The 8,842-nt window shown below is 47.8% G+C and overlaps 1 protein-coding gene across 2 annotated transcripts; it reads left to right on the top strand.

Annotated features, from left to right (window-relative positions):
- Positions 1–239: 239 nt before the first annotated feature.
- ADPRH (ADP-ribosylarginine hydrolase) lies at positions 240–8,006 on the top strand. 2 transcript variants are annotated; one of them, XM_066340883.1, is made up of 4 exons: positions 240–377; positions 1,043–1,389; positions 6,470–6,830; positions 7,515–8,006. In XM_066340883.1, exons 1-4 carry the CDS (start codon positions 286–288, stop codon positions 7,900–7,902), a joined length of 1,188 nt encoding a protein of 395 aa, XP_066196980.1. In that variant the 5' UTR covers positions 240–285; the 3' UTR covers positions 7,903–8,006. The 2 variants fall into 2 exon arrangements, with proteins under 2 accessions (XP_066196980.1, XP_066196981.1); XM_066340884.1 differs by lacking the exon at positions 240–377 and adding an exon at positions 549–616.
- Positions 8,007–8,842: the final 836 nt, after the last annotated feature.

Below are 8,842 nucleotides of genomic sequence, written 5' to 3'. Positions count from 1 at the left end.
GGGCAGCTCATTCAGCGCCTTTTCTATTTTAAAGCGACGCAGTTCATTTCCGCGCGTCGCCCTCATTTCCCCTGGGCCGGTTTCCATGCCGGGGGCTCAGCCCGGCTCTCGGAGGGCAGCCCGAGCATGAACACCGGCCCGCCCGTCCGCCTGCGCCGTGCCGAGGCCGAGGAGGGCGCGGGGGCCGCCCGGGACCCGCCGCGCCCGGTCACACCGGCCCGGGAGGCCGCGCAGGGACGGCCCACACAGGCCGGGCCGAGGGCACAGCACACCGAACAACGCCCCATGGCCCGGCGCGGGTGCCCGTGGGCTCCTCGCAGCCTGCTGAAGGCGGTGGCCGCGCTGGCCGCGCTGGCGACCATCGCGGCGCTGGCTGTGTAAGTACCCGCGGGGCCCGCAGCGGCCCGCCGGCCTTCGCCGCTTCTGCTCCTCACGAGCGAAAGGAGAAGTAAGCCCTGACTTGGGGCGGGTTTCTGAGGGTGGGCGCGGTCGTCATTTCCTGGCTGAAGCAGCCGCGGGTGGGAGAGCTGCCTGTGTGAGCAGCCGCTGCTGTAGGCTGCCCGAGGAGCTGGGCCGGCTGTCATCGCCATTGCCTGCCCCTGCCAAAGCTGAGCAGGTCGGCCTCGCCTTACCCCTTCCTCTTGTACCCCTGAGGGCCAGCCTCGCCTTACCCCAGGGCACAAAAGGCGCTGGGTGCTGATCTGAGCTTACTCCTGCACTAAAAAAGGTGGAGAACATGGTTGTGGTCAAATTCTGCCCATGGTTCAGCAGTCCTGCCCGTGGTTTTTGGTCTTTGAGTCGGGTGTGATATGCAGCATTATCCTGGGCTGCTACCAGCATCCCAGCAGGGCATCTCCAGGTGCCCCTGGAGTGCCCACACACTTACCATGGTAGGAGCACAGGCTCCATGTGCTGTCAAGAAATACATCCTCTGAGTGACTCATGTGCCAGGCTCATGCCAGCCTGCTGGAGCTTAATAGTACAAGCCCATACTGAATTGGGAAAGATTTAATTCTCATTCTCCTTTTTTTCTTTTTCATAGAGTCTTCTACGTTGAAGTAGTTGTGGGACGAAAAATGTGTCCTAAGGAGGTGGAAAACTATGTGGCATCCATAGTGCTGAGTGCGCTTGGTGACACGCTGGGATTTTACAACGGGAGATGGGAGTTTGAGAGGAGTGGCCGAGTCATCCACAAGGAGCTGGAAGAGATGGGAGGACTGGGTAATTTCAGCATCCAAGGTTGGAGAGTCAGCGATGACACCGTGATGCACTTGGCTACGGCCGAAGCCCTGGTAGCTGCTGGGAAAAACCCAAGCTTACCACGTCTCTACTCTCTGCTTGCAAGGAACTACAAGGAGTGCATGAATGACATGGAGGGCAGAGCTCCAGGTAACCCCTCCATTGTACTGTCTGGGTAGAGCTGTGCTGTCACTCTTGTCTCTCCTAGAACTTGGAGCTGCAGCTGGCCCTGGCTCTGCTATGGTTTAGAGTGTGAACTGTATTCTACATAAAGGCAAAAGTGTTCCACATTCAGTACCTGTTTCAGGATGAACTAAAGGCAAGCTGAAGTGGTTTGGGCTTCTCTGAACTAGATGAAAAAGATACTGTTTTGCTCACATTCACAAAACATTCTTATGGGTGTTTTTGAGGCCTAGCCTCAACCCGGGAAGGGTGATGGCTTTTGCACTTGAGATTCCTACATTCAGTGGATAAAAAAAATGCACATTCAGTCACTGAAATGCACACCCTGAGATGCTGAGTTAAAGCAACATTTTAAACTGAGAATTAATACAGAACTTCTCATCAGAAATGCAACAAATTACACATTAAATGTATTTAAAGGCACAAAGATTCTTGCTTGGAGTAATTACACTTATTAAACCCAAAGTCTGCTTCTGGCTAGCTCTGCATGCGTGCTTTCTGCGACAGGACAGTCATGCCAGTCTTCTTTTCTGACCCCTGTACTTCCATCATCTCTCTTCCATTATCAGACAAATTGCTTTTCTCTGCATAGACACAGTGGTGCTGAGTTTGTGCCACAAGCAGTGGGCCTGGCAGAATTCAGGAAGGGCACCTTGACTGGCTACAGTAGGCAAGACATGCACAACACATCCCTGTGGTTCCTAGTTCCGAGCCCTCCTGTCCCAGCTCTTCCCGAGGGTCCCATCTGTCTCTGTGTTTATGGGCCAGGCTCTTCTGGATGCTTGGATTACATTTAAATTGAAGCTGCTTAGGCTGGGCCTCTAATTTGACCAGCACAGGAAGTGTGAAGCATCCAGGAAACACTCAAATTCAGCAGTCCTTTGCAAATTTTATACATTGAAATTGTATGTATGCTTAGACGTGCTTATTTGGAGTGGCCAGAGTATGTCAAGAGTGTTCTGTCTTGACATTAAACATGGGAAAGGGCAAATCTTGCCACAGAGCATAGTGTACTGGAGCTGTGCATTTCCAAAATAAACCAGCCTGGAAACCTGAACTGGAATTTATTCTGCTTGTGTAAAGAGCTAAATTATCAGTCTTCTTTTAACACCCATATTCCCAGTTGCTGGAGTGGTCTAATTGATAAAATATTTAGGAAGGGCTAATGATGCTTGTCAGGACAGCCAAAATTGGCAGATCAAACTTCCAAGAGATTCACTGCAGTTTCGGTGAAGCAGCATAGTTTAGTTCCCCCCAGCCAAAATGGACAGACCACAGCTGGCAGTGAGACAGCACCTGGAAGGATTTTCACTCTCTAACCTTAGTGACTAACACCTAAGATGAAAAGAAGAAGAACCTAAGATTTAAATGTTAGTAAATAATATCTAAGGATAATAGGACACCCACGGCATTCCTTCTGTGACTAAAATGAGCTGCAATATGCCCAAAATAAGTTCCCATTTGAAAGCAAACTTGCTATGGACATTAAGAGGAGTGACAAGGAAAGGTCAGATTATCTAGGTAAAAAAAGAAATACACATTGTTTAATGGGTCCAAAGACAATCTAACATCTTACAGTCAGAACCACTCCTGCTGAAGCTACAGGAAAGGCATTTGGCTCTGAGAGTTTAAATCCTGACCCATAGCAGTTTAATTCCCACTGAAGGGAGTACCTAATCCATACCCTGAAAAGCTGTCTGCAGTCTGGAGTCTCCATGCCATATTGATAAGTCCTAATGATAAAAGTTGCATGCCAGTAATTTCTTTTAGCAGTTCAGAATGAATGGATTTTAACTGAGAACATAACCCATGGTGGTGCTGTTCTGGCCTAAATACTCACCAGGGAATTGCAGGCCTGAAGGCTGAGAATGGAAAGTTGCTGTTGGAACTTTTGCCCAACACAGAAGAGACTTCCTTAGAACAGTGGGGGAGAGTCACATTGATGGCTCACACGAGGGAGTCCAGACCTGAAAACCCAAAGCTGCAGTAACAAAGGGATTCCCACAATGTTCTGAGTCATAGGACAGCCACAGCAGGGTCCCTCAGGAACATAGCCCCAAGAGAGAACTCTGAGGGTAGTAATTCAGTTACAAGGTAATCCCTACATCCACTATTGCTATTTGTGATGTGCCACAGCCCCGAATTTATTGTCCCCTGCAGATTACAAAGGCAATGAATTGAGCAAGCTTAGACATACTTCTTTCTTCATGGCACAATTACAGCACTTCTCCAAGAAACCTTGTCTTTTGGTCCTAGTCATCTCCCTTTGGAATTATTTACCACTGTGTGGTTTGTTTAACTCACCTTTTTTTTTATATGTCCTGATCAACCCCAAACAACTGTTAATCTCTGTGCTCTTGAAGTCTAGGTAAGTGGAATGAAAGCCTATCCAAAAAATTGCATGCAGCTGTTCTTGAAACAGCTGTTCAGGTTGCCCTAATTCACACAGTACTTTTTCCTTGTATTTCTTCTTTCCTTAGACCAGTACCATGCTTAGGTTACTTTTAATTTCCTGTTGTTAGTACAAAGGATTCTTAACCAGGATGTGAAGGATTTCCCAAGCAATTTCTTAATTCAAAAACTCCCTACAGCAGTTTTTTAAAAACCTGTTTTTTAAAAAAGACCTGATGTGATTCCAACTTAGTCTTCCTAAATTGGCTTTCCAATGTTCTAATATTTTAACAGTTTAAAAGCGTGAGGGATAATACTTGTAATACTTCATAAATCGTAAGGGTCTGTCATACACTGCTTTGTTTTACACAATTTTTTCCACTTGCAAGTTATCAGTAGTCACATCCCGAAATAATGTGCACAGGCTTAAAGCTGCAAGCAAATTGTATTGCAAAATAACCAGTCTTTCTTTCCATTAAAGCCTTGTCATCTTCCTTTTTATTTTAGCTGCAATTAGTGCAAGAGCAATCACACTTTTTATTAAGGACTGAGGTGTGTGGTCTCAACCTGCCCGGACATGTCCTGAAGAAATGTTTTTTCTCGAAGGTTCAGCAAGAGTAATCTTTCCTTTTGTTACACAGATTTTGATTTTAACCTACTTTAGTCCCTGTGCTCTCTCCCCTCCCCCTTGCCTTCCTGGAAGAAGTTCTCTTTTACCAGAATATACAAATAGACTAGTTGGCACAGCTCTTTAAAAACGTGGCTTTGTTTGACATGTTCATTTTAATGTCCTGTTACAGGTCATTGGCTACAATGCTGGATGTGGTGAGATTTTTAGAAAAATGCCCCAATTTTCTGTTAGTCATCATGAAGTTGGAAATTATGCTGATATCCCTCTTAACAATTTTGATACATGGCAGCCAGTAGAATTAGGAAACTACATGAAATGTAGAGACTTGAACATGTTCTCACATTGAGACATCATAAAAGCAAACTCACAGGCACTTCAGTTAGAGGTTGGTGGTGACCAGTCCAGTAGAGCTAAAGACATTTAGCTCTAAAAGACAAAGCTCTAAAGACAGCATGTGACGTTATTCCTGACAGTGGACAGCTGTTGGTTATTTTTAGCATACATCCAGAAGCCAGTCTTAAAGCTGTGCATGTATTTGGAGATATTTCAGTTACAAGGGTGCTGTAAGTGCAGGTAGAACAGGCTGACATAAACCAAATCCTACTGCCAAACATGTACACAGAAGTGCAGAAGCCAAGAGCTCTGCAGGGGACTTAGTGTAGTACCTGGCTGTGATTAGCAAGGTCACAGATCATGGTGACTGAGTTGCACCAAAGTGAGATGACATTGCTTGACCAGGCTTCTTCCTTGCTACTCTATCCTATTTAGTTTGACTTCCAAAGTAACAGAGCATCTGCAAGTTCATCAGCTACCTGTCCCAGGAATGAAGGCAACGAAGTGTAGGAGCAACAGTCTAATTTTGGGGGTGTGGTTACAGCCAGCTGCTGCTGCTGTTGCTGTGTGTCTGAGAGAGGACTGAGCACATTGGGGTTAATCTTTGCTATTGTCCAACACATTAAAACTTAAATGAAGCTGCTTGAAACCTGCCTTGATTTACCTTCCTGCTGGAAAACAATTATTTCAGATTGGGCCAGAAAAGAAGACTAGGAGAAAAAAGCAAGGTAGAAAAGAATCAAAGATAATTCAGTGTTCCAAACCTGTTTTTTTTCTTTGCACACAAGCATTTGGGCTTAGCTCTCAAAACATTTCACTGTCTGGCTGTGAAATCTGGGTGGGTTTTCTTTGTCCTATGAATGTGTTAGTCTGAAGAAGCACCACTGGAAGAAGCAGAGTAATTTCTTTAAAAAGTAAATAGCAGAAATATGAAAGAGATGGAGGTGGGCTTGCCACGTTTCTTAAGAGTCTTTCTGCAGTTACCCTTTAGTGGCAGTGTTTGGAAATGAACTAGTGAGCTGGACAAACCTTTGGTCTCACGTAGTACAGCTGCTCTTCAGCTTATTGGAAGAAGAGTACAGAAAAGCCAGTTATGCAGACTGTGTTGAGGTGAGGTGCTATACTCAAGGCTTTCTGACAAACTTAAACTGCAGCAAGACAGAGCTGGAAAACATATTCTGTCAGTGTATTTTCTATTAGTGAGGAAATGGGAAAGATTCCTGAGGAGCTTGTAGGGTCTCTTTGAAAGTCCTGTGAAAAAGCTGTTACCAAGACTTGCCTTGTGTCAGAGATCCTACAAACCTTTCTGTTCTGAGAGTGTGGTATCTAGGTAAATGTATATGTATCTATTAGTATATGTTATATGGATAACACAAAATTTAAACCATAAATTTAAACCATGTCAGTAAAGTAAATGAACAGTGAAGTGTTTCCTACCCCTAGACCTTTTAATTATTTTCACAAACAAAAATTATCAGGTCTGCTGGGGAGAAGACAGGATGCTCCAGCAGTTTTAAGGCAGGGTATGTATGTGAGCAGACAACATACGTTTTTAAAAGGAAGCTCCAATCCCTTATGCAGAGCAATGCTTTCTTCCCCACTGCCCTGCCTGTCTTCCCCTTGTTCCCATACTATCTCCTGCTGATGTTTGTGTTTCTTCTTTCTCTTGGGCTCTGTGGCTCCTGTCCTCAGGTACCATGTCTCTGGAAGGCACCATGAAGCTGGATCCGGGGCGGCCGGATGGCTGGCGGATCCCGTTCAGCCCGCGGGCAGGCGGCTGCGGGGCCGCCATGCGCGCCATGTGCATCGGGCTGCGCTTCTACCGCCCCGCCCAGCTGGACACCCTGGTTAAAGTCAGCATCGAGAGCGGCCGCATGACCCACCACCACCCCACCGGCTACCTGGGGGCCCTGGCCTCAGCCCTCTTCACGGCCTATGCAATCAACAACGTGCCCCCCGTGGCCTGGGGGAAGGGGCTGATGGAGGTGCTGCCACAGGCAAAAGCTTACGTGCAGGAGTCCAACTTCTTCGTGGAGGAGAACATGGAGGAATGGTGAGCTGCAGTCCCTGCACCGCCATTTCTAAAAGCCACCATGTGACAGGGTGAGCTCTGCTCATACTGGAGTTTCAGCAGTCACATTATGGTAAACTCCTAGGGCAGCATGCACCTGCTATAGGACCAAATAAATTCAGAATACATTAACTTGGGGGGAAAAAAACGGCAGGTTGTGTTTGGGTCATGTAGTTGTGACCATCTTTTGGATCTGCTATGAAGTAGGTAGACTTGTCATCTCATACAACTGTGATCTTATGAAAGATGGCAAGCAGGGCTAGGGAACAGCACCAGGCTTAGGGCTGAGCTCAGTCTGAAAGTTATAACCAAATCTGCATATTCACTGCACCTCTGTGTGCAGGGGCACACAAAGAGGTAGAGCTGCTCTGAATTGGGGAGGATGACTCAGTTCTCACTCTGAGCCCTTGAATCCTGCAGGTGCTGGGCTGCCTTCTCTCACGTGGCTGGAGGGAGGGGAAATCTAGCTCACTGAAACATGTCCTCATGCCTCTTACTGTAAATCATGTCCCTAGTTTTGACAAATGGGGGTTGCCTGCCATTTTGCTGAGCCCTTCCTCCGGGCTTTTGACATGGCGCGTTTTCCACTGGCACCCGCATGGTGCTCGGCTGTGTGCTGCTGCCCTGGGACAACTTACAGCCGCTCCATCCTGTCCTGTTTGGCAGGTCTTACTTCGAGGAGCAGTGGAAAAAATACCTGGCAGAGAGAGGCATCTCGGATGGCATCTCATCACCCAAGTTCCCGCCCAGGTACGGCGTGGAGGAGAGAGACTCGTTCTACACCACCCTCAGCTACAGTGGCTGGGGGGGCAGCAGCGGGCACGACGCGCCCATGATCGCCTACGACGCCCTGCTGGGCGCCGGGGACTCCTGGGTGGAGCTGGCTCAGCGCGCCTTCTTCCACGGGGGAGACAGCGACTCCACGGCCGCCATTGCTGCCAGCTGGTGGGGCGCCATGTACGGCTTCCAGGGCGTTCCTTCCTCCCTCTACGCCCACCTGGAGTACAAGGACCGCCTGGAGAAGGTAGCCAAGGGCTTGTACAGCCTCACCTAGGCAGGAGATGGCAGGCCACCCACACAGTCACACCCACCCAGCGGCTGTCCCGTGCTCTCTCGCTTGGTTTGCAAACCCACTCGGATTAAATCTCGTGAATGTAAGCCAGAGCCTGACCTGCCTTTTCTCTGTGTGTTGGCTTCAGTGGGGAGGCTGGTGGTTTAATGGGAACACACAGTGGTCCCCCGAGACATCCCTCCTGCGCTGTAGGGTGGCTGCACATCGTCTGGTCTTCAGGAGGAGCAGGAGCACCCACTGCAGCCCTGCTGGTCACGCTGCAGCAGCAGGACAAGCAGCAAACCCCACTCAGGCTGCCCCAAACCAGCATCCTGCCCCTACAAGGGGAGCAGGGGCCACAAGCAGCCCATTGTGTGTGGGGGGCAACAGAGCTTTCTCAGAAAATTATTTTAGCAGGGGATATTTTTTTGTTTCAAGTGAATGTGGAAAAACCCCCCAAGCCTGACCTTAAAGCTGTGCAATCAGCCTGTTTTACCCTATTCCACGCCACTTCTGCAATACAGGTATGAATGCATTATGCTACTTCCCTATTTCAAGTGAATGTGGGAATTCAAGACTCCTGCCCAAAGCCTTACTTAAGGCAAAAGCAGGTAATGAGAATTAACAGGTTGCATTTTACATCAGCTTCTGTAGTGAACTATATTCTGCTTTCATCAAGGTTACTAAAGGTAATTTGTTTAACATTTGCTATGCATAATTCTGTCAAAATAAGGTTTTCTTCAAATCCAGACTATGACACAGCAAAGCACTCTTACTGTTTTCAGAACAATTTCAAAACCAGCGTATCCCATTCAATAAAAAGACCTGACAGGCCTCCGTTAACTGTTATATTCTATTATGGCATAGGTTGAGGAATGGATGGGGTCTGAAATCAGAGGTGCCAGGTGTCTGCAAGCTCCAGCTGCAAGAGAGGAGAGATGTG

The sequence above is a fragment of the Sylvia atricapilla genome, chromosome 2 (assembly GCF_009819655.1).
Source record: "Sylvia atricapilla isolate bSylAtr1 chromosome 2, bSylAtr1.pri, whole genome shotgun sequence".
NCBI lineage: Eukaryota > Metazoa > Chordata > Aves > Passeriformes > Sylviidae > Sylvia > Sylvia atricapilla.
The sequence above is the reverse complement of the archived record's forward strand: the minus strand, read 5'-3'. Positions and strand labels throughout refer to the sequence as shown.

Bases quoted from the DNA above. Each gene is read 5' to 3' on its own strand.
- ADPRH (XM_066340883.1), top strand. From the start codon at position 286: ATGGCCCGGCGCGGGTGCCCGTGGGCTCCTCGCAGCCTGCTGAAGGCG. The intron at 378-1,042 runs GTAAGTACCCGC...TCTTTTTCATAG, and splicing joins ACCATCGCGGCGCTGGCTGT to AGTCTTCTACGTTGAAGTAG. The intron at 1,390-6,469 runs GTAACCCCTCCA...TCCTGTCCTCAG, and splicing joins CATGGAGGGCAGAGCTCCAG to GTACCATGTCTCTGGAAGGC.